This window comes from Trifolium pratense, linkage group LG2, assembly GCF_020283565.1.
Source record: "Trifolium pratense cultivar HEN17-A07 linkage group LG2, ARS_RC_1.1, whole genome shotgun sequence".
Taxonomy (NCBI): Eukaryota; Viridiplantae; Streptophyta; class Magnoliopsida; order Fabales; family Fabaceae; genus Trifolium; species Trifolium pratense.
This window is the reverse complement of record NC_060060.1, coordinates 1,489,974-1,517,142: the sequence shown is the minus strand read 5'-3', so window position 1 is coordinate 1,517,142 and position 27,169 is coordinate 1,489,974. Positions and strand designations below refer to the sequence as shown.

The window sequence follows — 27,169 nt, the reverse complement described above, 5'->3', positions numbered from 1 at the left end:
AGTGCTGAAGCAGAGTTCAGGGCAATGGCACAAGGTATATGTGAATTACTATGGCTGAAAAGCATCTTGGAAGACTTGAGGATAAAGAGCGATGAACCAATGAAACTCTATTGTGATAATAAATCTGCTATTAGCATAGCTCATAATCCAGTGCAACATGATAGGACCAAACATATTGAAGTTGACCGACACTTCATCAAAGAAAAATTAGATAGTGGTCTAATTTGCACTCCATATGTCTCTTCCCAAGGCAACCTTGCAGATCTTCTAACTAAGGGGCTGAACGGCAATAACTTTGAAAGAATTGTTTTCAAGTTGGGAATGATAAATATTCATTCACCAGCTTGAGGGGGAGTGTTGTAAATAAATAGTAAATATTCTATTATTAGGAGTAATCTTCTATTAGTAATTTGTATTTGGCCCATGAGCCCATTAGGTTAGAATAGCCTATATAAACACATTAGTGATTGTAAATTATTCAAAATTATTCATAACTTGAAATATAATAATATATTCAGTTTTCACACTAACATTTATACAAGAGTGTGAATAAAATTAACCTGTCAAAGGTGTTTATAGTCAATTGTAGATTGCCGAAATAACAATTTGTTCAAATTTTGTTATAGTGAGAACCGTGATTATACATGTCAACTTAACCCCGAAAAATGGATAGCTAATACTAATTTACAGAACATTATGACAAAATTTTGATGGATTCTTCATTGCAGTTACATGATGATATCTACATGTTGGATTTCCTCTCCCACCTCTCCTTGGTATCAAGCCTGCAAATGTTCACGACAAACAGATAAAAAAGATCGTAAACTGCTCACATGAAACATAAATACTTAACCAGATATACACAAATAACAAAAAACTACTAGTACAATACTATTAACACAATTAAGATGATGTGTGAAGCTAAAATCAGGAATGGTGATTCAAGTAATGTAAGAAACTACTGCTAACTAAGTTTCCTAAACCTCAACATGACACTCTTTTCGCACTCTATTTCCAACAACCTGGAATTGCTGATGTTAAGAAAACATTCAGTCATTGCAAATTGCAATCCAAAAAATAGATTTGTTGGATGAGATCAAATGACTAGCGTTCCAAGTTTCACGTTCGTCCTTTGAATCTAATTAGTTTAGAATGTAAAGTGACTTCATCAAACGACAAAGATTTTCTGACTGCAGTGATTATATACCGTTCTTTTTAGCCCCATTTCTAACACTCTGTCATTTTTGATATCTCATATTGCACTAAATAGCCTGGCTCAGTTTCTATTAGTCGCCCACGCGACAACATAATTTTTTATACCTTATAATAAATATTTACTGCCGTCAAAATACCTGCAGCCATCTGATTATATGCACTTCAAGCACTTTGAGCTCGCTCGGATCACAAGTAGGGCGGAGAGCAATGTCACATAATATATGTGAGGGTTCACAATTAAGGATACTCATTTAAAGACAAAACTTCTCAAGACTAAGCCCTACTAAAATGAGTATGTATTTAGGAAAAGAATCTCGCGAATATTGGGTAGCGGTCCTAAACCCGACAAAGTACTTTAGTAATGGATGGTGGTTGCAGAAAATATAGCTACAAGCATACAAAAGCTATTCCAATAGCAGAATTTTTTACAGTGATTACAGTAAATCCAAATTTATAATAAAGTGTGACAAACATACATTTTTCTTTTAGTGAAAGTAGAGTTAGAAAGCTATACCCCCAATGCAATTTTGGTTTCTTTGATGCAGAAAGAACCGAAACACCGCTCCTTGACTCTTCATTTTTCAAATCAAAGCTTTCACAACTATTCCGTAGGCTTTGTTCATTGTTATCAATTTTTAATCCTTGAGCTCCACCGTTCTTGTTATATACATCATTTCCTTGTGCCTTCTTCTTGGACTCATCTGCAGATTCCAATTCAGGACACACGAAAGACAACTTAAGTAGGCGCTTATAGCATAACTGATTATGTAAGTGTTAATGTAAAAGCTATTCCTATAAGAAAAGATAAATAATGTCAAATTGTTTTCATATAAGCTATAAACTGTTTTCATAAGCTTATCTTAAATAGCTTATGGAAATAAGTTGAAAACAACTTATGAACATATCATAAGCTCTTTCGATAAGTTATTTTGAAACAATCTCACAAGTGCTTATGACAGTAAATAAACTCAAATATGTCAATTCAAACAGACACTCAACAACAATATCAACTTAAGTAGGAGCTTATAGCATAACTGATTATTGTAAGTGTTAGTGTAAAAGCTATTCCTATAACAAGAACTGTTTTCATAAGGTATCTTAAACAGCTTATTGAAATAAGTCGAAACAACTTATGAACATATCATAAGCACTTTCGATAAGTTATATATGTCAATCTCAGATGTGCTTATGACAGTAAATAAACTCAAATATGTAAATCCAAACAGACACTCCAAACAACAACAATATCATCAACAATACAAACATGATTCTAAAAAACAACCTTTGGGTTTTGTCTTAAACTTTGATTTAGACTTCAATTGTAAGCGCTTCCTGTGCAGTTCCTACAACATCCAAATTTTCAAACAAATATTAACTTAAAAAACATCAAACAAACATAGTAAAAAACAATACCCAGATTCCAGAATTTCGGAAAAACCAAAAAAAAATCAATTTTCATAATAAAAAAAAAAGTTGAATGTGGAAAATGTAAAAAAATGAATGAAAATTGAAAATTGAGAATACTGACACGAAATTTGGAGAGTTGATCTTGAGTAACGCCTTTGGGATTGAAATTGGGTTGCAGACAAGGTGATGATGAAATCGCTGCTTCTCTTCTACGATCTTCTTCTTCCTTTTCCATCTCATTAGGGGGCGTTTGTTTCACGGTATAAAAAGTTAAATCCAGGAATAAGTTTCCTGGAATAAATTTTCTTAAAAGGTGTTGGGTAGAATTGTTAGTTACCAGGAATCTTTATTACATTCTTGGCTTAATTAGTTTTTTTTTTGTCCCTTAAAGATATTTAAGGTTTCATAATGGTCCCTTAAAGAAAAAAAAATCCGGAATGGTACATTTCCGTTAATCATTTTGGTCCCTTCCGTTAATTTATCAACCACAAATGTATTAGGTGGACCAACATTGAAAGTGGTCTATCATAAACCTCATTAAAATTCTAATTATCACCATTTGATCTTTTACTTAAATCTATACCTTTAGATCTTGCAAATCCATGATATCTAATAATGAAGCACAAACACTTCATTCCCTCTCTCCTTCTTCATCTTCATCCTCATCTTCATTCAATTCATAAAAAATCCAGAAAAATCATCATCAACAAAATCTAGAAAAAAATCACAAAACAACTTAAAAATTCATTAACAAAAAAAATCAACAACAACAAAATCCACCATTCCCAAATTTGCACATCATTCCCAAATTTACATTTCATCTTTCCATTAACTGAGATTTGAAAAAAAAATTGCAACCACAAAAAGGATTATACACGGCGAATTAACTGTGGTTTGCGGTGGTGCACGGCGAATTCGCGACGGAAGAGGTGGTTGCGGCGGTGTGCGGCGAAAACCTCTCCTTCTTTTCTTTCCTCTGCTTCTTCTTGCTTGTTCTGTTTGTTCTGATTTATGTTCTTTGATTTTGACTGTGTTTGATGGTTTTTTATGTGAGTGAATGGTTTAAGGTGGTCGTGATTTGTTGTTACAATGGTGGTTGTTGTTGAAGAGTAAAGTCTAATGGTAGAGATGAAGAAGGTGAGAGGTGATTAAGGCTTGGTGTTGTAAGAATGGTGGTGCGTGTTTTATTTTATGCTTCTCTGCCTCACTATTTTCACTATTTTTTGGAAGAGATGAAGAAGGTGAGATCTGTGTCGAAATATTAGTGGTTGGATTAATCTGACGGATCAAAACAGTTGAAAGGTACGATGCAGTTCCTGGAAAAAGTAGAAGATCTCTTCCTTTTGCCACATGTGCAAAAGTTAACGTTTTTTTCAAAAAACTGACGGAAGGGACCAATTTGGCAAACGAAGATGTTTTTAAGGGACCAATCCGGACCTTTTTTTCTTTAAGGGACCATTGTGAAACCTAAAATATCTTTCAGGGACCAAAACACTAATTAAGCCTACATTCTTAAAAATAATTAATATATTTTATTTTTAATATATATTTTGACAGTTATATTTTTTTAAAAGCTGATATCATGTGTAAGTTAGTAGGGGTACCCATTATTTTTACACTAACCGCTCAAATTACTTGGGAATAAAAGTTTCCCACCTCAATTAGGGGGGATTAGAAAGCAAGGAACCATAGACAAAAATGATTTCCCGGGTATAATTATTTCCCAGGAACAATTTTTATTTCCATTGTAACAAACATGGGAATTATTATTTCCATCTGAAGATTCCCAGGAATATATTTATAATCTCTGAAACAAACGTCCCCTTCAAATGCTCCATTATTTATATCGATTCATTTTTATTTTTATCCAAATTAATTTATATTTATCTAGTCGAAAATTATTTTCTTTTTTATGAAAAAAAAAATTTCGTTAATAAATTTTAGAGCGAGGGAATGATGTGAAAAAATAAATTAAGATAACTTATAATATTTTTTTTTTTTACAATAAAATAACAATAATAGGAGAGATTTAGTCAAAAACAATAATACAAGAGATAAAAATAACTAAATACTTTAGTAAAAAAAAACAAATTAAATACTCACTAAAAAGATAATCCCTACGATTCTATATATAAGAAAAAAAAAATTAGAATCATTAAAAAAATTGATGTATTTAGACTATAGTATTATCTAGATACATCAATTTGTATGTTATTGTTTGAAGTTGTATAACGAGTCATTCCGAACAAATAAAACACCACATTAAAGCGGGACAACCAAAAAACATTGCACCACATTAAATATGTACCGACATTATAAAATAATTTTATATTGTCAACCAATATCAACCATATTTTTCGTCACATCATTTCACTAAACTTTATTTTTTTAATATGATATGAAAGAATGCTTCATTCTTATTTTAATTGGGATAAGGACGAAATGAAACAATATTTTTTATTCTTAAGGGACACTATCCTTTCGGCCCTTTTAGAAAGGATGCAACAAGAAAAATGAAAGACAAGTAATGGCCACATGTATGTACAAGAGCCACCACTCTCCGATGATAGAGATATATAAGAGACAACAGGTGGAACTTAAGGGATGCATAAGAGACAAGCATCGGAGATGAATAACACTTAGAAGTATAACAAGAATAATATCTAAAATATATGTGAATAACACTTAGAAGTATAACAAGAATAAACAATGAAGAGGTGATGATTCTGAATATAAAAAAATGATCTAAAAACACTCATCTTCGATAGATTAATAAAAAAGAAGAAACGTTAGAAAGAAAATAAAACTTATAACATTTTTTTTTTATTGGTTACAAAGGAGCCTAAGCCCAACTTATAACATTTTAAAAATAGGAAAATCTTAAATAGTGCATTCGGTGCACTAGTTAAACACATAAATAAGTAAATTTTGTCTTGAAACTCATGCATTCAATGCATTGAAAGTGTAAAAAGTATTTTTTATGAACATCAATGACGCAGTACGGAAGCGTGAAGGAAAAGCAAGCGCTAATCCTTTTAGATAAAGGTTCTGGAATCCACCAGATTTCCGGAATCCACCAGAAAGAGTAACTAATCTAGAATCCACTAGACTTCCGGAATCCACCAGAAGGAGTAATTTGGAATCCACCAAATTTGAGAAAAATCTCTATATTTTATTCAATCAAAAGGTTCTCTTCAAGGCTACAATAGTTTAGCTTAAATATGAGTGGAAAATAAAAATAATAAATCTCCTAAAAGATTGTAAAAGAAAATAACAAACCTAACTAAATAAAAATAACAAATCTACCTAAAATATAATAAAACTAAATCTATCTAAAATAATAAATTACTAAAGAAACCCTCCTACATCAGTCTCCTCTACCTCAAAAGAACTCGACCCCGAGTTCTCATCTTGATATTGACTCATACGTTTATCATAGTAGAAACTTAGTACTGGTTCTGCTTTAATTATTCAATTCTTTCTCGTTTGCTTGATTGCTACTTTTTGCTCTTCCTTTAGTTTTGCCTCATACCGACTCTTTTCTTCTTTAAAAGCTTGTTTTTTCTCCTCTAACTTGTGATAATAGCTTGTTAATCCGTTTAATAACTCCACAAGGGCGGTAGAGCTTATATGCATAACATGAGAGTACCGATAAATGTTCATAAGTTTATTTGTTTGTGTTGTCCTTAAGGTCGCATCATATTGCGCTGCCGACGACGATAAATTTGTTACACGACATTCTTTCTCCTTTGTTTCTTCATCAATTTCTGGCGTCGCCTCTATTTGGATGTCGCAATCCATGCCATTATTGTTCTCGTTGAAACTACCCTCAAATTCTAGATTGAGCACTTCTTCCTCATCGATTGTAGTTTCTACCATTTTAGACTCCACATCCGTTTGATCCTCTTTCTCTGAATCATCATGTTCATCAATCTCTTCCTTCTCATCTTTCGATTCATCAACTTCAACCAAAGCATCTTGTTCAACAACTACTTTGGTTTCTTTCGGTTTGGATTTATAAGCAGGATCGTCAAGTTTCTCGGGAAGAGATGGTTGGTTATCATCTAGGGTTTCAGTAGCTATGTGACGTAGATGAAAATTATTGGCATGATTGTTGTTATTGACATTATTGAAGATGCTAAATGCTTCCTCGAATCTAACATTAACATACCAATTAACATACGTTATCAAAACAGAATGTTTAGCAATATCTTTAATCGTTTTACGCGAGTTACCTGCCATTCAGTAAGCATGCCTCAAAAGGTCGGACAACGAGTAATCTTTGTTGTAACAAAACGGACAACGATATGTCGAATCAGAGATTTTAAACTCGTAGTAATCATCCTTCAACCTTTTGTAATATCTACGCTCATAGTATTCCAAATCAGATTCACCACGAGTATGTTCTGATTTTATGTACATAACAATATGGTTGTTATTGCGAACCCTAATAACCGGAATTGATTCTCCCATGGCTGATCACGTGAGGAAAAGAACAGGAGAAACCTGCTCTGATACCAACTGACGCAGTACGGAAGGGTGAAGGAAAAGCAAGCGCTAATCCTTTTAGATAAAGGTTCTGGAATCCACCAGATTTCCGGAATCCACCAGAAAGAGTAACTAATCTAGAATCCACTAGACTTCCGGAATCCACCAGAAGGAGTAATTTGGAATCCACCAAATTTGAGAAAAATCTCTATATTTTATTCAATCAAAAGGTTCTCTTCAAGGCTACAATAGTTTAGCTTAAATATGAGTGGAAAATAAAAATAACAAATCTCCTAAAAGATTGTAAAAGAAAATAACAAACCTAACTAAATAAAAATAACAAATCTACCTAAAATATAATAAAACTAAATCTATCTAAAATAATAAATTACTAAAGAAACCCTCCTACATCAGTCTCCTCTACCTCAAAAGAACTCGACCCCGAGTTCTCATCTTGATATTGACTCATACGTTTATCATAGTAGAAACTTAGTACTGGTTCTGCTTTAATTATCCAATTCTTTCTCATTTGCTTGATTGCTACTTTTTGCTCTTCCTTTAGTTTTGCCTCATACCGACTCTTTTCTTCTTTAAAAGCTTGTTTTTTCTCCTCTAACTTGTGATAATAGCTTGTTAATCCGTTTAATAACTCCACAAGGGCGGTAGAGCTTATATGCATAACATGAGAGTACCGATAAATGTTCATAAGTTTCTTTGTTTGTGTTGTCCTTAAGGTCGCATCATATTGCGCTGCCGACGACGATAAACTTGTTACACGACATTCTTTCTCCTTTGTTTCTTCATCAATTTCTGGCGTCGCCTCTATTTGGATGTCGCAATCCATGCCATTGTTGTTCTCGTTGAAACTACCCTCAAATTCTAGATTGAGCACTTCTTCCTCATCGATTGTAGTTTCTACCATTTTAGACTCCACATCCGTTTGATCCTCTTTCTCTGAATCATCATGTTCATCAATCTCTTCCTTCTCATCTTTCGATTCATCAACTTCAACCAAAGCATCTTGTTCAACAACTACTTTGGTTTCTTTCGGTTTGGATTTATAAGCAGGATCGTCAAGTTTCTCGGGAAGAGATGGTTGGTTATCATCTAGGGTTTCAGTAGCTATGTGACGTAGATGAAAATTATTGGCATGATTGTTGTTATTGACATTATTGAAGATGCTAAATGCTTCCTCGAATCTAACATTAACATACCAATTAACATACGTTATCAAAACAGAATGTTTAGCAATATCTTTAATCGTTTTACGCGAGTTACCTGCCATTCTGTAAGCATGCCTCAAAAGGTCGGACAACGAGTAATCTTTGTTGTAACAAAACGGACAACGATATGTCGAATCAGAGATTTTAAACTCGTAGTAATCATCCTTCAACCTTTTGTAATATCTACGCTCATAGTATTCCAAATCAGATTCACCACGAGTATGTTCTGATTTTATGTACATAACAATATGGTTGTTATTGCGAACCCTAATAACCGGAATTGATTCTCCCATGGCTGATCACGTGAGGAAAAGAACAGGAGAAACCTGCTCTGATACCAACTGACGCAGTACGGAAGCGTGAAGGAAAAGCAAGCGCTAATCCTTTTAGATAAAGGTTCTGGAATCCACCAGATTTCCGGAATCCACCAGAAAGAGTAACTAATCTATAATCCACTAGACTTCCGGAATCCACCAGAAGGAGTAATTTGGAATCCACCAAATTTGAGAAAAATCTCTATATTTTATTCAATCAAAAGGTTCTCTTCAAGGCTACAATAGTTTAGCTTAAATATGAGTGGAAAATAAAAATAACAAATCTCCTAAAAGATTGTAAAAGAAAATAACAAACCTAACTAAATAAAAATAACAAATCTACCTAAAATATAATAAAACTAAATCTATCTAAAATAATAAATTACTAAAGAAACCCTCCTACATCAGTCAACTTTATGTTTTATTTCTATTTTTGGTATGTTTAACAAGTGTACGGTTTAACATGACTCTTAAAAATAATAGAAGGATTTTTTTTAAAAGGCAAAAATAATAGAAGTTATTTTCAACTCGTTTATTACAAATTAAACATTAATTTTAACATTCATAACTTAAATAATAAGCATCACATATTTTTTCAAAAAAAAAAAATTGTAAATGATTTTTATCAAATATTTTTGTCCAAAAAATATTGCAACAAAAGGATAAAATATTTAAATTGGTTTAAACCAAGTTTTTATTTGAATTTTTTTATTTAAAATAACACAAAAAATGAAAAAGCATAATAATTTCTTTGAAAAAAACCTATAACAAATTGGACCTATATATTGTCTAAGATTATGGAGTTTGGGTTTGCTCTATTTACTACTCATCTATTTGTTTTTCATTTATGCGAGAGATAGACACAAGTGAAGATTAGTGAGACTCATTAAAAGTGGGTCCCACCAATTAGTGGGTCCACTGATTTTCACTTGTGTCTATCTCTCTTGTAAATGAACAACAAATGAATAAGTAGTAAATTGAGCAAACCCAAATTCAAGATTATGAGTGTACATGTTTATCTCGCCGCTCAGAGTTTGTGTATTGATACCGAGAATACATTTTTTGATAGAATCAGCTCGTTGAGAATAAGTTGTGTGTGTAAAAATAGGTTGCATTTAGTAACCATAAATGTTGGTAAAGTTTTGCGTTTCTATCGAATTAAACTACATATTCCACCGCTTGTGCAGACTCTCGTCAATTCCTTTGAGTTTCGGTCTTACAACGGTACTCCCAGGCGGAGTGTTTCACACGTTAGCTGGGCCCCTGATCCACGTAGACCAAGGGCGAACACTCATCGTGTACGACATGGAATACCATGGTATCTAATCTTGTTCACTCCCCATCCTTTCGTATCGTTGTTAGACAAGGAAAGAAGCTGGTCAGTATAGATCATCAGTAGCTTCAACTAAAGAATCAGTCAAAGACACTTAATCCAAATCCGCAATATAGCGAGTAGCCAGGTGTGAGTCTCATGTTATTTCTTCTTTTCTTAATTTAATTGTTGGTAAATCACAAAGAACAAAAAAGTATTTAAAAAGAGAGATAAGAAAAGTGAATGAATGACTAAAATTCATATAACATGGTCAATATATGAGAGAACAAATTGGAGATGATCCAACAAATCCGTATTTGGTTTGTTGGTTAATACATCCATGTTGCTCTACTTGATAAACCTTGCTTCTTGAAGGTGTGAAAACACAATAAGGGGAGGTTGAATTGTGTTTTAGATAAATTAAAACTTTTTCGAAGTTTTAACTCAAGTAAAGATTGCAGCGGATAAACCAAAGTAAACACAATATAAGAGAGATCAGAGGGAGAGAAAAGACACAAGCAAATTTATACTGGTTTCTCTGACAAATCGAGAGTAGTCCAGTCCCCTTGCACTTCCAAGGGATTTCACTGTAATCACACAAGATTACAAATGCTCAAGCACACAGCAAGAGACTTCTACACAATGCTCAAGCACACAGCAAGAGACTTCTCAAACTTAAGAGTGAAAAATAAAGTTTGTAGAATAAGATACACAGCACAAATGAAACCTTAAGATTAAAATACAATGAGTAAAAACAGACTTCAAAGTATTTTGAATGTGAAAGAGATTCAAGGTTCAGAGGATTAGTGCTTGTATCATAGAGAGTGTGCAATGAATAATAGTGTGCGCGTGTGATTCTTGCAACTTCAAATATGAAGTGTTGAATATATAGTTCCAATAATACGCTCCATGTGAATATTATGACCGTTGTGCAAGAATCAGATAACCAGTTAACGTTATCTTTGCAGTCTGAGATGAAAGCAACGTTTGCAGACCAAAGTGGTAGTGAGGTTTCTCTACTTTGTCAATGCAGTAGGTGTTTATACCAAACAGAGAAGCTTCACAGTTTGACTTCTAAGCTAACCCTACATTGGAATAAGGTTGATAAGCTTGATTGTCCATTTGAAATGCTTATACTAATCTTGAGTAAGGTCTTTATAACTTGGCTCCAACATTCTCTGATTTTTGACTGACATGAAAGTAACATTTCATAGCGCAGAGAACTCAACATCATCTGAAGACTTCTTGCTTCTGAGTATTGTAGCTTCTAAGTCAAAGAGCTTCAGAGTCAAAAGTCTTTCAGAACTTCCTTGCTTCTGAGACCTTATCAGAACATGCCTTTTCAGAGCATGTTTATTTTCTTCGGAACTTAAGATCATCAGAATTTGCTTATAATGGTCCTGCAAACTAGATTAAAAAATTAGTACTACCAATTGTACCTATAATACTTATTGTTATCATCAAAACATTATAGATTTAAAACTTGGGGCTTTAGAACCAATTTTGTTCAAACACTTGTATCTTCCGTTTGCTAAAAGCATCTGCATCTACTATTAACTCATTTGAGTTCTTTAAATATGTTTCATTTAGTTTTTAATATTAATTTACACTTTCTAATTATTTAAACAACTCAACTACATTTTTTAAATATTAATTTGTACAACTCATTAAAAACTCTAAATTGGATTCACTAAATCCCACAATAGCCTTGTAAATACTATAATTTTAAATTACTTTTTAATTTTATATTGTATTATATTTTTGTCCAATAAAATGTCAAAGAAGCGTTGTTGTGGAGATACACTTTCTTAGTTTAGGAACGACAATGAAAGCAAATTATCAATTTTATTCTGACAGAATCTTGTTGGTAACAGCGTAGAAGCGACCGATATTGATGCTCTAAGAGGCTTGTTAGTTGTCAGGTAGGCGAACATTGTCTATTCAATAAATTTTAACAGTAAGTCTGGCTTAAAACAAGTTTTCCTTAATAACCTAAAATAAATTTTATGGGGTGATACTTATGGGATGTCATAATTATCGTATAATGGCTATCCACTCTAATGTTTTATAAAAAAAGTTTTAATATATGAGATTTTTTTTTTTACAAAATTGCACTCTAATTTATTTATTTTTATAATAGAATTGCACACTATTTTATCGCACTATTGAAAGGGTACACGTGAAGCAATAATTGGAAAATGCTCATGTGAAGATGGTAACCACTCTGCATGTGGTCCAAAACTTAACAACCCCTTTCTCGAAAATCTTTGTTTGAAAAGCCAAGAATGAGAAAATCAAAGTTGAGTGTGATAGTAGAAATAGGGACGACAAAAAAACCCAAATTTGAGAGATACACTCGAACCCAAATTCAAGTTAACGGGCGAAATTCGATTTGACTAGATTTGAGTTTGAGTTCGGGTGACACCCGATAATATGGGTGTGGGTTTGGTATAGTCAAACTCACACCCGAAACTCATACACCCACCCGAAATATTTTATAATTACCTAATTATCCCCATAGTCTTCCTCAATTTCCTTGGAAGACCTTAAATTTTAGTTGTAATTTAATTTCTTGAAAGTCTATGTTGTAATTTCTTGAAAGTCTATGTTTGAATTTCCTTGGAAGACCTTAATTTTAGTTGTAATTTAATTCAAAGTCTATGTTGGAATTTAATTTCTTAAATTTGCAAATTATTTTCAAATGTGTTGCGGGTTTGGGTTTGGGTGGAAAAAACCCGAACTCAATGGGTGTGGGCGTGGGTGTTGTTTTGCCACCCGAACATCATTTGGGTTTGGGTAATGATTTCGAGTTTGGGTTTGGTAAGTGTCAAACCCGCACCCATGGACGCCTGTTGCCATCCCTAAGTAGAAATTAGAAAATCAATTTATTTTTAATTATTTTAAGTACTTTTTTTACGCTTTAATTATTTTGAGTACATATACAGTTATACACTAAAGAATGAGCAAATCAAAGTCAACATAGTAGTATACTACGATTGATAAATAATTGAGTCTCTTAAACTTATGATTGGCAGATTATAACTTTGAGAAAAAATGAAAATTATAGGGAGAATTAAAGACATTATTAGTTATTGGTGTAACAAAATAAGGGACACTGGTTAGTATAATGGTGATATAAAAATGGAGGTGACAAACTATGGGATGGCAGTTTATGTCTCATTTTTGCTTAGCCCACTGAAATATCACTACAGTCCACAGAATGGCTGGCACAGTTTTTTTTTACCACTAGATTAATCTGGTTCGGGGTCAGTTCTAACATCAAGTGGTTTCAGCCCCTCCGATCGCAGTTGCAAGGGATCGAACCGTGGTTCTCCCTACCAAATTCAACGTCAATCACCACTGAACCAATTAAAGATTGAAATGGTTGACATAGTTTTGAATGAGTATAATTTGATTAAGAGAGACTTTTTTTAAAAAAAAATTAAATTAGGTTTAACCCAACTTTACAAAATTTAAGATGATTGTTTATAAATTTATGTTCATATCATCTCTCTACCAACATGGACTCTTAACACAATCATTCACGACCAATACTGTTAAACTTGATACGTGAATATAAATGATGAGTGATATGATAGTAAAAACCTGATAACCAATGGCCTAACGAATCTTAGAGAGACTATGATACTGCTCTGAACGGGCAAAATTAGATGGTTCTTTTGGTGGATCTGGTGATGATGCTGATGATGGTGATGAGCTCAAGTACCTGCAAAAATGTTAACACTTCAACGCTCAAGTCAGTAATAACCCAAGACGCTCAAGTCAGTAACAACTCAAGATAAGTGTATAACTGTATATGAAATAGATGAAATGTGTGTACCTCAAGTATGAGTGTGTATGCTTATTTGTAGAAGAATGGTGGGAATAATTGTTTTGTGGGTCTCACTATGAGTTGAATGAACAATGAATATCTCATGACAAGATTCATTTATTCTTTGCAGAGAATGCATATCATAAGACTACGGTGTGCCCGTAGAGGAGTCATTTATACGGTGTGCCTCTATTGGACTTAATGCGTAAATGAGCCTTGATCAGTCCGGAACAGACACACTTTTAAAGTTTAGGTTGAGTTTAACACGACGTACAAATTCAGTTTGTGAGGTAATAATTGACTCTACTTATAAACTCGTATGCAACCATCTCTCAACTAATATGACACTCTTGATGGACTTATTTTTCTATGTCTATAACTCTATTAGGAATATCCCTCATGAAAATTAAGTGAATTATTTATATAGTGCAAAGTAGAAAGCAGAAAATGTATTTTATTTCCCATACAAAGAAAAATATGTAAAAAAAAAAAGTACAAGTATCTATTTTATCACAATAAAAAAGTGTCTATTATTAAAAAAAAAAAAATTGTATTAACCCTCTGGTTTCACCTTTACAATTGTTATATTGTATATTTATAGCCGACTAAAAAAAATCATAATTCAATTGCGAGGTAAGTAAATTATAGTTATAACTAAAAATTATTCACGCTAGAAATCGAACTCGAATTCTTTCAAATCTATTATTCTTAAATTAATTATCTCTTAATTTTTGTTTACCGGTTCAACTTCAACGCTACGTATTTGATCAAGAACAGTGAGAAATTCCATGTTCTACTTATTATTCATCTTATCTATGCATCCGAAATTGCCTCCTAAGATTAGAAAGTTTGATTCTGGATGTGGGAAGAGTAAGAAAAAGAAAAAACTTAATGAGTTAACACAATCTCTATGAGGATCCCTTGATATATTAAACTTTTTGAAAGACATGAATTGTTTTCTTAATACAATATTGCATATAGAATTTTATTGACAATTCATGTGAAAGATGTTTCTACAGAAAGAAGTTTTTCAAAATTGAAGTTGTTGAAGTCATACTTGCGGTCTACCATGTTACAAGAAAAGTTTAATGGATTAGTATTGATAACAATTGAGAATGACTTGTTGGAGATAGATTTTCTAAAACCGATTTTCAAAATATTACAAGTTTTTTTATATTTGTTTTTGCTAAATTAAAACACTAGTTTTGACATCATATAACATAAACACACATTATTGAAGATCAAAACATAGTCAAAATCACAATTTTTTCAAAAAGTTGTAGCTTCAAAATTAAGTGATTTTTCGAAATTTTGATATCCAAAAAAAATTTCAATAAAATGATCAAATACCTAAAATCACATTTTAAGAACAACTATTCAAACCAAATTTTTATTTGAAGCTTTTACACAAAATTATATAACACTACAAGAATCTATTTTAAAAAAATCTATAACAAACAAGCCCAATATGAATACTTGGTTGATGAATTTGCTTAAAAAAATGCGGGGGACTTTTTTTAAGTACTAAAAGGTATTTTGAAACAATATGACTTTTTTTTTCTTAGCACAAGAATGATTGATTATGTTATTGAAATTGTATACAATGTAAATATATATTATGCTCTCATTGTAAACCATATATATATATATATATATATATATATATATATATATATATATATATATATAATGCTTTTCTTAAAAGCAAAAATAATTATGTTTTTATAAGTGACCGATTTTTATTATTTGTTCGGGATTTTTAAATACTCGGAGATGGCCCTATTCTTAATAATCATAAATTATTATTTTTATTGTTTCAAAATCTGAAGGGTATATTTCTTTTATTACAATAAGAAGGAATATTCTTTTATCAATGATGAAAATATATACAAAGAAGCATCGTGTATGTACTTACCTACAAAATGATAAGACAAATTAGTTTTGTGCACGTGCACTTGTGAGTCTATGATAACTCTATAGTTAAGAAATTTCTTCATCCGATCACATTTATAAGTAAATTTAACCTTTTTTTAATACATTAAAGAATAAATATATATAATTTATATTATTTAATATATTTAAAAAATCAAATTTGTTTATAAATGTGATGGAATGAAATAATTTCTTAAGTAGTCATAGTTTTATTTCATTGGGTCAGCTGAAAAGGGATGATAAATTGGCATGAGTTGGATAGTTAAATTCTATTTTTTTTTTTTATAATCATATAGTTTCTAGGTAAAATGGATCTTACTAATCCAGAATTCGGTCGCGAGATAAGTAAAGCCTAGTTAAAAAATTGTTTCATAAAAAAATTGAATCCTTTTCTCCCGAAATTCGTCTGGTAGTTTTTTTTTTGACTAAAAATAAAGGATATTCATTCATTCAAACTGATAGAGTACATCGATGTAATACAAATTCAAATTTGCTAAAAACAAAAAGGATGAATCTGCAAACAAACTCACAGCATCCATGTTAATAGCATAAAACGGCAAATTACATAAGCCTACATATATGACTATATTGAAGTGTCTGGAATGTCCATGCCCCCAGATCTGCAGCGTTGATGACACAAAAGTCGACATTGGATAGATTTGTACTTGATCGGATCTAATCCTTCAACCTGAAACAAATGAACACCGCACAAAGACGGGAAAACAAAATACACCGCACAGAGACGGCACAATTGAATACACCGCACAAGGACGGGATAACAAATAACACAAAACCAAACAAATATGTGAAAAATCACACTTATTTAATAACGAGAAAGGAAAAACAATTTGGAGGGGTGATTTTAGGTCAAGATTTGACCTGAAATCACCCCTCTTTGATAAACTAAGAAGAAAAAAAAAAGTGACGGCTAGGGTTAGAACTTATAAAAATGGAAGAAATTCGTCTGGTAGTTAAATTCTAATTTTGGTGTACAAAACTTTTGGTCAAATGTGGGATCACAAGGCATGGCCATGGATGGATCATTGATGGCATTAATTAGAGTAACATGGACCACTACTATGAATATATGAATTTGATATGATAATGGTCTACCAAATAACACTAAGACTATGACCACTTCCTACTATGAATACATGATGTCAATCTCAATCATTGATTCAAAATCACACAGTTCACATTACATACACCTTTACAAAATCATCATCATCAATTCATCTTCATTATCGATTCCAAATTAGATTCTTTTCATTGTCGATTCCAACTTAGCCAACTAACTACCTGTAATTCATGCATCTAATCCAATTTCATATTATGTCATTTTATTGGTGTGGACATCTCAGTTTCTTGTCTGTATTGTGTCTGGTGTCCGTGTATGTGCTTTATAGCAAATGAGTGACAAACTCTCCCCACAAAATTTAACATTTTTATATGCCAAAGTCGGCGATCGAAAAATCCTTAACTCTTTATTACTAGTATATGAAAAATTTTCAATCGAGACAATAAAATTCTTCGACAAAAATTAGTAATCGCTAAATGAATCTTATTCCATAATAAAATCAGAGAAAAATAAAAAATAAAATAGAAATTAAATTGATGATAAAAAGATCTGTCACTAAATTTCTCTCTCTCTCTGAATTTGCACAACTCACTCTCTCGTACTCTGTCTCACACTTTCCACCACTGTCACTATTTCATCATCTTCTCTTCTTGGAGTTTCCAATTCCAAAAATGGATGACCCAAAAACCGATTATCGTCAATTCTTCATAGAAGATACCGATTTCTACAACCGCATTGTATTAAGTTTCTTGTTACCACAATCCTTGTGGGTCCCACTTCCTCGGTTCTTCCAAACATGGCTTCGAAATTACATTGGTGGCGTTCTTCTTTACTTCATTTCTGGTTTCTTATGGTGCTTCTACATTTACTATTGGAAACGCAACGTTTATCTTCCTAAAGGTCCCTTTTTTATTTCATTTTTTTTATTCTTTTTTGTTGTTTTCTTTTGTTGTTTGATTCTTCTTTTGTTAAAGATGTTATCTTTTGGGTTTAATTTGAATTGGGTTTTGATTGTTATGTTAATCTGATTCATTCTTGATGTAGTTTTGACTTTATTAATTTGATTATTTGTGTTGTGATGTGTGTTTTTTTATTGGTCTTTTGTGGAAGATGTAATCTTCTGGTTTTGATTTGAAATGGGTTTTTATTGTTTTGTTAATCTCATTTTTTTTTGCTGTAATTTTGAATTTTTTTTATAGATTTTTAGAACTTTGATTGTTGTTTTTTCTGTGTTCTCGTTCTTGATTCACTGTGTTTGTGGTTTGTTGTTTTTAGATTTAGAGCCTGTTTGGATTGATTTATTGGAGCTTATCTACTAACAGAAGTTTTGTGAAACTGTTTGAGTGAACTTATGAAAACAGCTTATGACAATTTTTATGTAAGCTAGTATATACATTAGCGCTTGTGCTATAAGCAGCAAATAAGCTGTTTATACAAACAGTCATTTAAATCTGATATTATGCGGTGGAAAATTGAAGCTCAATTAGATTTCAGTGTGCCAGCTATGAGAATCAGTGTGCCAGCTATGATATTATTCAGCAGTTGACGTTTTTTTTTTGAAATACAGTACATTAGTTAGTACATTTGTTTTATCTGATTCAATTATTTTTGAAATACAGTACATTAGATAGTACATTTGTTTTCTCTGATTCAATTATTTATGCTAGTATTTATTTTTATAATAATTTTTGGTTCATTAACAGTTGCAGTGCCGAATCTAGTATTTTTTGCATAATTTTGATTTTGTTATTTTTTGAATTCATATAAATAATCTTAGATTCATTTATTAGAATTGTTTCTGCTTCATTGCTCGAAGGCACACATTGCTGTGAACTTTACACGACGCGTGCATGTTTGGAATCACTGTGGATTTGACAAACACCGTGATTTTGTTGAAGCTCCAAAGTGTAGCTTTTACAAAATCAGGGTGATTTTTCTAAACTCACCGTGAATCCAAACATGCAAGGATACATTTGTTTGTGGCATTATTTTCATCAACTGTAGAGAATCTTAATTATGTTCGTTGTTTACAATTTTATTAGACGGGTCCTAGTGTCGGTGGATTGTTCAATAGTTTAGTCAATCAGAATATTTGATGTTCATTGTTGCATACTTATATGAATTGAATAGACACTTGTTGCAATTTTATTTTGCTTTAATTTCTAAATCATACCAACTGTTAGTTGCTCTTAAAGGTCAATTTGAAGTTAGTTCTCTACTTGGTACGTGTTTGGTTACACATTGGGAGAAAGAAACATACGTTTTAGGCGTCAAAAATGCAATTTGCCTTGGCTAATGTTTGATTTCACTTTTGGGAGACACAATTGATCCTAGAAGTAAAAGTTGATTTTGACATGTTTAGATCCTATCAAATAGAATTAATTTTGCGTCCATAGTAGATTCTAACTCAAAGCTGGGAGTAAGAGCTTTTGTCTCCAAACTTGTTTTTTAGCCTAAAATCTATTGTTCAATTCACGTTTACGTGAATGTATCCAAACCTGTCATAAATCACTTTACATTCAACTGAATAATTATTTTACAAATCATCTGTTTGTTTTTGCGGTGGTAAGTAATTGAACGTGTGATAGGGTTAAAGCTATTATCTGAAACTTATACTTGAATGTGCAATAGCTGTTGTTTCACCGTGAAAACAAACATACTATAAACCATTTCATCTGGAAACCAATTTTCGTCATCGTAAAACCTAACACACACTTAAAGCCTGTCTGCCGGCAATATATTTATATTTTACAGTTGACAACTGAGAGATAAGCTGGTTTTGTGTCTATTTCTTATTTCTGTTTTAATATGTTGAAATCTATTAATGCAGATGCAATTCCGTCACGTAGAGCCATGCTCTTGCAAATAGGGGTTGCTATGAAAGCCATGCCTTGGTACAGTTTGCTTCCGACTATATCTGAGTATCTGACAGAAATTGGCTGGACAAAATCTTTTCCTAGAATAGATAATGTTGGTTGGGTTGCATATGTTGGTTATTTAGCGATTTATATGGTTATTGTAGAGTTCGGTATTTATTGGATGCACCGAGAGCTGCATGACATAAAACCACTTTACAAATATCTTCATGCGACGCATCACATCTATAATAAACAGAATACTCTCTCCCCATTTGCTGGTGAGTACTTTAAATATTCGATATTTCAATTTCAACACCACAATTATAGCCATGTAAAGTTCAAACTTTTTAATTCATATGTTCACATTTTTTAACATTTTATTATCCTTATGTAATAACTTATGTAATGCTGTGTTAGATAATTGTCATTTTAAGGGTTAGAGCTTTGGTTAGAACCCTGAAGTTAAACACTCGTGTGTTATGATAATTTCTAAGGTTTGAATCATGGACCTTCTGGTTAGAACTCTTTCAGCATTCACTAACCGAGTTCCATCGTATTAAAACACTATCACATAGGATGTAAGTTTGATTATATGATACAGCGGCCACTTATATATGAACTCAAAACCACTTTAGTACTACAACACTATAAGTGTATGCTACAGCGGCCACCTTGAATTAATATTAATTTCTATCGGTTCATTTTCTTTTTCATTACAAACGGAAATGCATCTCATTTTGCTTGCTAGAAGATTCCTTTTCCATTAGGCTACTAGCCTATTGTTCTTTTGGTTTAGGCTTAGATTTCTTCATTCGTTGAAAAACAGCAAAATTTTCTTTTGCTTCCAATTGTTTTAGTCACTATAATATTAATCTATTTTGAACTAGTCCTTGTCCCGAAAATATTGCATCAGTTTTATTTTACAGGGACTAATTCTGCATGAACCCTATATTATAGGGATTGAAACAAGGACCGCGAGCAAAAACTTATACTCTTTAAGGATTAAAACCAATAATATTTTAGCAATAAATGATTATTTAGGCCATTGATTTAAGTCAGTATGCTTCATTTTGTATATGTCGTTCTGTCATAAGGTTTTAAGAAGTATAATAACCTTGAAACGACACTACAGTGATTTCTCTATTTCCATCATTTTCATTCAATGTTTTAAAAACCGAACTGGACGATTCAACTGGTTAAACCCTGAACGTGCACTATCTATGGTTTGAGCTGTTTAAATTGTTGAACCATTCCCACCAGATTGATCATGGACTGACTTTTTCTGCCTTATATATATCTCAGGTTTGGCTTTTCATCCTCTTGATGGAATACTTCAAGCATTACCACATAGCCTTGCTTTGTTTATCGTTCCAGTCCATTTTATTGCACATTTGGCACTCTTATTCATTGAAGGTGTTTGGACTGCAAATATTCATGATTGCATTCATGGAAAATTGTGGCCTGTTATGGGAGCTGGTTACCACACTATTCATCATACAACGTATCGGCATAACTACGGTCATTACACCATATGGATGGATTGGATGTTTGGTACTCTTCGTGATCCCGAAGAAGACGAAGGCAAAGCGATGTGAGTGATTGACTAGTTTGCATGATGAAGGTTCAACTCGTCTCGTTTCGCTTTCATTTGTTAACTGTTGTCTTTGACTGTAAAGCATAAAAATGTTGAATGTATTTTTGTTTTGTGGTTCACTAGAAAGTAGAGACAAGGTTGAGGGTCAAAATGGGGGGCTTCCCTAATCTGACTCAATTGTTACTTTGTATACTACATTTTTTATTTTATGTGGTTATTTTCTTTCTCAAATTGTTTGGTATAGTTTGATATGAATGCAATTTTGTTTTCATCATTCCAATAAATATATGACTTTAGTGATTAAGTTGTCGACTATCGACTATGAATATGTTGTTGGTTCAAATGGTAAGGAATTGTTGCTTATTAAGTCGGTGGTCACGAGTTCATCGGCTCTCATGTAAAAGAAAAAAAACTAAATTCATCGATAGATGGTAAATTTGAGCTTGTGACATGTTGGGAGAGAAAAGCTTACCTTATATATATTCCCAACAAATTTGGGGAAGTTTATCAAAAAGTATGTATATCTAGTTCAATCTGAAGATCAAAGCTACATAATAATCAGAAACTAAGAAAATAAGTATGCCTAGTTTATAATAATGTAAATAAGCATTCAATTTTCAGTCCAAACAAAGAAAGCATAATGATAAGTAATTTACCAAGTTATTTGTTCCACTTGAAAACCAACAAAAGAAATTCATATTAATTCAATAATCTAAATAAACAAATGATAATGAAGTCTAGAATAAGAAACAAAAAAAAATGAAGTCTAGAATAATGAAAACTAATTAAATTCAACAATCTTATGCTAAGAATGTTTAAGTTATTATGAGCTACTTCCTTCCATCCATGTAGTTGTTGAACATATGAGCTTGAAGAATATCCATATCATAGAATCCATTAAATTGATATCCATGTGGTGGTAGGTTTTGAAGATTCTGGAAAGGAAGAGTATGCATACCAATAGGATATGATTGCATTGTCATTGCATTTCCATTGTAATAATATGGTAACAAATTCTCATCATTTTCAGCTCCATTCTTCTTTTTTGTACCAGTTTTTGGATCATAGGTAATATTAGCATCAATCTGACTAGTCCAATTAGTCCAATTAGCATCGACTTGCTTGCCGGGATAAGACTGTGCATATCTACCTTCATCAAACTCCATCTGGTTCGAACCTTGTGCACTAGAAAGCGTTGAAGAAGGTTGAGAGCTTTGTCCGAGGTGAAGTGGCCAAAACCCGAACGGGTTTTTTTCAGCAATGTTCATCAATGGAGGGTAAATTTGTGGTAGAGACATGTTGTTTGGCATGAAATTGAAGTAGGTATTTGAATTTGAGGTCAAATAGGGAATATTAGGTTTATCAACCTTGTGTGATTCATGAGCTATTCTTTTTCCCTTAACATCTCCTTTTAGCATATTCATCTTTTGATTACAAGCATCAAGCTTAGCATCCAATAGACCAGCAAATAACCTCATTTGTTCCTCTCCAAGAGAATTGAAAGATTCTTCCCAAGTTGGATACATGATCTTTAACATCTCTTTGCGCACTTTGGAAATCTCGAATTCGACTTTTTTCATCCTTTCTTTGTAATACTCTTGAACATCATAGATCTTAGGACGCCTATCGTTTGTTGTGTTATAATACTTTTGAAGGATTTTTCGTACTTTTGGTTCTTTAGGCCATATTTCAGGTTCAGCATATCCTTGACCTTCGAAATTGGGAGCATAGAGAATTAAACACACATCAACATCACAAAGAATGGCAAATTCTTCCACTTTTTTGATTAACCCTTTCTTTCTCTTTTGAAATGTTGTCCTTCTTGATTTCTCCTTTTGAATGAGTTCCATAGATATTCTTCCACGACCCATTTTCTGTGAACAAAAACATAGAATCATGCATTTATAACATGTTACTATGTACTCAACATAATTGTAATTAAAATTGAACAAAAGGTAGCAAGCAACAAAAAAAGCCACTAGGTTTGGTCTAATAGTCAGAGGTTTGGGTAGTACGTTATAGGTCCTGAGTTCGATCCACAACTCATTGTAAACAAAAAAAAAAACTAGTCCCAAGAAAAAGTAACAAAATAAATGAAAGGTAAATATAATTACTCGAAAAGTGAATGTACACAATCAAATGGAAGCAAGAAAATTGTAACTTATCATGCATGCAAGGATGCATGCATTGAACACAAATATAGTACTCAAATATGACATTAGATGCATCAATGTTCAATAATTACATTAGATGTATTTCAATATCAGACATGCATCAATGTAAACACTAATATGACACTAACATATATTATAACATTTTTTAAATTGTTGTTGGTATGGTATAAATGTGTAAATTTCCATTTTGTAACTATAACTGCTATTCCTAATTGGAATATAAAGGTATTCTATGTTTCAATTAGAGTTGTCAAATTTCCAAAGTTGTAGTCTAATGTTATGAGAGAAAACACTAAATATTATTAATCAGGTCTTTGCATGAGACGAACAAAACCGATAAAAAGTAACTACATAACATAGTTGTCGTATATAGACCGAACACCGAAAATAAACACCAAATACAAGTATATCACCGATACATTGCAATAGAAAAATAGGATGATTTTACAAAACATCACAATAAAAAAATTATAGTCGACAACAATTGCATAAAAAGTTACACTGTAGACAAAAATGAATAGTAACAATGAGAATAAATTTTTAAATTTCTTAACTGAAATTACTCATCAAAAAAAAAAAAAAAAAAAACTAACGAAATGCAAAAATCCCATGATGTCCATGTAGCCAAATAAAGAAATACAATGAAACTCAAATACATAAATAATATCTCTTTTATTAATAATATTTATGAGAAAATCACAAATTTTATTTTAAAAAAATCATAAATTTCAATGGCAATGGAAATGAAGGAAAAGGCTGAATCGAGCACCTCTAATTATAGCAAATGCAGTAGAGCAGCAGCTAAGAATTTTTTTATAATCAATTGTATCAATTCTTTCTCTTTTTAAATCCATAAAAATGTACAATTAAATAGTTGGCACAATTATTATTATAATTATAATTTTGGATTCAATAAATTTCTCATTTTAATGATCCCATCTATTATTCCGATTAAATCATTTTGATTAGATACTAAAATATATTTGATTGATTCAATTAGAACCAATATTTCTATTTGCATAATTGAATAATAACTATAATTTTTTTGACTAATTGAATGATAACTATAATATTTATAATCATTATGAGTATACCATTTTACAATTAAATTCAATTAATTGTAAAATAAATAAATTTTGAAAATTTAAATTGGATATGATTTTAAAATATTATTTTTTCCCATATTTTTAGGGCTCGTTTGAGATGGTTGTAAATTTTGTTTCGAAACAACATCAAAATCAAAATGTGTTCAGGTAAAATAGAGTTAAGTTGAATATTTACTTAATTTCAAAATAGTGTTTCACTAAAAACTCAAAATAAATAAATAAATAAATAAAAGTTTCGTAATTTCTATTTGTCGTTTAATGCTAACTCTCATATTTAAATAAAAATAAAAATCTCATTTTTGCACCGAAACATCTCAGCTTTGAACAAAAGAATACTAGTAGGCTAAATAACTCTTAAAATACCAATTTTTTTTTTACCAAAACCTAGGCAAGTACTCGACTGACTGAGCGGTAGAGCCGCTTACGGACCCCTACTCCAACCATTATTTTGACCACTATCAACTACTACTAGTCTATGACTCAAATACATACACTAAAAATAAAATAAAAAAACTACTATAGTTTATATATAATTTCACTAACTATTGCACCATCTCTAACATCTTGACCAAAATAAAACCTATTTTTTAGCAACAATAACACCTTCACAATGCAACACATCGATGTACCAGAGAATTTTAGTCTTATTAGTCAATTGTATTTGTGTTTTTTCCACATATAATGCATTAACAAAACTGAAAGAGAGGAAATTTATTTTCACGTAAGATTGATCATTTTTGAATAAATTATTAAGGCAAATAATAAAAGAAAGGAAAACTAACTTGTTTATTTTCTTCTTTTGCTTGTGTTCTCCGACTTTCTTTTCTTGTCACCTACTTGTTGCAAAATTTGCTTCAAATATGAATTATGTGATGTGGTTTTTCTACAATATATATTCTATTGTATATAAAGAAAATTAATATGTTATAAAAGGAAAGAAAATTAAAATGTACGAGAAAATGGAAGGAAAAAATAAGCTTCTCAATCAAATTTTATTGAAGGTAGATTCTTGCCTGATTTATAATGGACATGTGATGTATTTTATTCTAAAGTTTAATGGATATGCTCTATGCCACTGATATCCAATAAAAATTAAACATTTTTTTATATCATATTTTATGTTGTCAATGTATATTCTATTTTCTATTTTATTTTTATTTTTTTTACAAAAGAGAAGACATGTGTTTGTGTTTGTCAATTGATTTTGCATAGTAAGGAATTTGAATATTTTTTTTTACTGAATTCAATTGATTAATCTTCTCAATAAATTCTAGCATGTTATTATAATTACAATTCCAATCACTGATTAGATGATTTAATTTAATATATATTTTGATTGAATATATATGGTACCAATTGATATTATCATGGAAAATTAAATATTATGACTCATCCGATAATCTTTAATGTATATCCATACTACAAATATCCACAATGTGACAATGTCTTATGACCTTTTATCCATTAATTTTTAGCTGGAGTACACTTTAGTACTCAATGTGCAAATAAGATTTGTTCGAGAGATATCAGGGGCACTTCTCATAAGAATTAAATGGTCGACACAAAAACTTTTTTTTTAACTATGACACAAAAACTTTTAAAGTATATGAAATTCGTCAATTTAGTCTATAATAACATCTTAATGGCTTTTAGTAAAAAAAAAAAAAAAAACATCTTAATGGCTTTAGTTTGTATTTTGAAAACTTTCATGAGTTTGATAAGAGACAATGAGACAACTTATATTTTTGCGAGGGTAGTCACATCTTCAGCTAGCTCTAATATTTTCATTGATATACCGATATGTACAGGGCCGTTCTGAGATTTTGGGTGCCCTGCTCGAATTATGAACTTGATGCCCTTTTTTTAAAATCATCATTCACTGTTTATGAATTTATAAGTCATATATATAATTGTGAGAAAAGTAAAAGATTATATGAATATTGTAGAATTGATACAATACTAAAACTACAATAGGATAATCACAATGTGTGTAAGTAACATCTCATATCTCATACTAGCTACAACCACCTATTAATCTTTGAGCATCAACCTCATTGTATTTTTTCTTACAAATAATTTTAATGTTAATTAACCACCACCTATTAATCTTTGAGCATCATCCTTGTATTTTTCTTGCAAATAATATGTTAATTACAGTATATATTTTTTTTAATAAAATAGGCATATCATATATGGGCAATATATCCTCCTTTGTATTGTATTTAATTTTTTTTTTTATTTTAACACACACACACACACACATATATATATATATATATATATATATATATATATATATATATATATATATATATATATATATATATATATATATATATATATATACACTAAAAAATAATAATTTTGGTCCCCTAAAAGCTTAGTGCCTGTCCGACCACTCCTCCCAAACATCCTCTGAAACCCCCGAGATATGTATCAACCATATTATTATGAATATTATGAACTTAATGCTATAAGAGCATCTCCAATAGTGGTATCTAAGAGAGTTTCATAGACTAATGATATGGTACCTTAACTTTTTTATCATTGGTGTTCTATGACGTGGCACAGAGGGTATCAAAATTGATGATATCGATACCTTAAATAAGGTACCGTATCATCAATTTAATGTTATT

General features: G+C 31.4%; 3 protein-coding genes across 3 annotated transcripts; 1 reads left to right on the top strand and 2 right to left on the bottom strand.

The window, feature by feature from the left end:
* Positions 1-546: 546 nt before the first annotated feature.
* LOC123910905 lies at positions 547-3,826 on the bottom strand. Its single transcript, XM_045962197.1, has 4 exons — positions 2,744-3,826; positions 2,498-2,558; positions 1,730-1,916; positions 547-785 (listed from the first exon to the last, which is right to left on the bottom strand). Exons 1-4 carry the CDS (start codon positions 2,855-2,857, stop codon positions 743-745), a joined length of 405 nt encoding a protein of 134 aa, XP_045818153.1. The 5' UTR covers positions 2,858-3,826; the 3' UTR covers positions 547-742.
* A 13,229-nt stretch (positions 3,827-17,055) lies between these two features.
* On the top strand, positions 17,056-21,484 carry LOC123910904 (delta(7)-sterol-C5(6)-desaturase-like). Its single transcript, XM_045962196.1, has 3 exons — positions 17,056-17,701; positions 19,632-19,937; positions 20,962-21,484. The coding sequence occupies exons 1-3, from the start codon at positions 17,338-17,340 to the stop codon at positions 21,252-21,254; spliced, it is 963 nt and encodes a 320-aa protein (XP_045818152.1). The 5' UTR covers positions 17,056-17,337; the 3' UTR covers positions 21,255-21,484.
* Positions 21,485-22,033: 549 nt separating this feature from the next.
* LOC123910903 (agamous-like MADS-box protein AGL82) lies at positions 22,034-23,124 on the bottom strand. Its single transcript, XM_045962195.1, has one exon. It carries the CDS (start codon positions 23,122-23,124, stop codon positions 22,084-22,086), a length of 1,041 nt encoding a protein of 346 aa, XP_045818151.1. The 3' UTR covers positions 22,034-22,083.
* Positions 23,125-27,169: the final 4,045 nt, after the last annotated feature.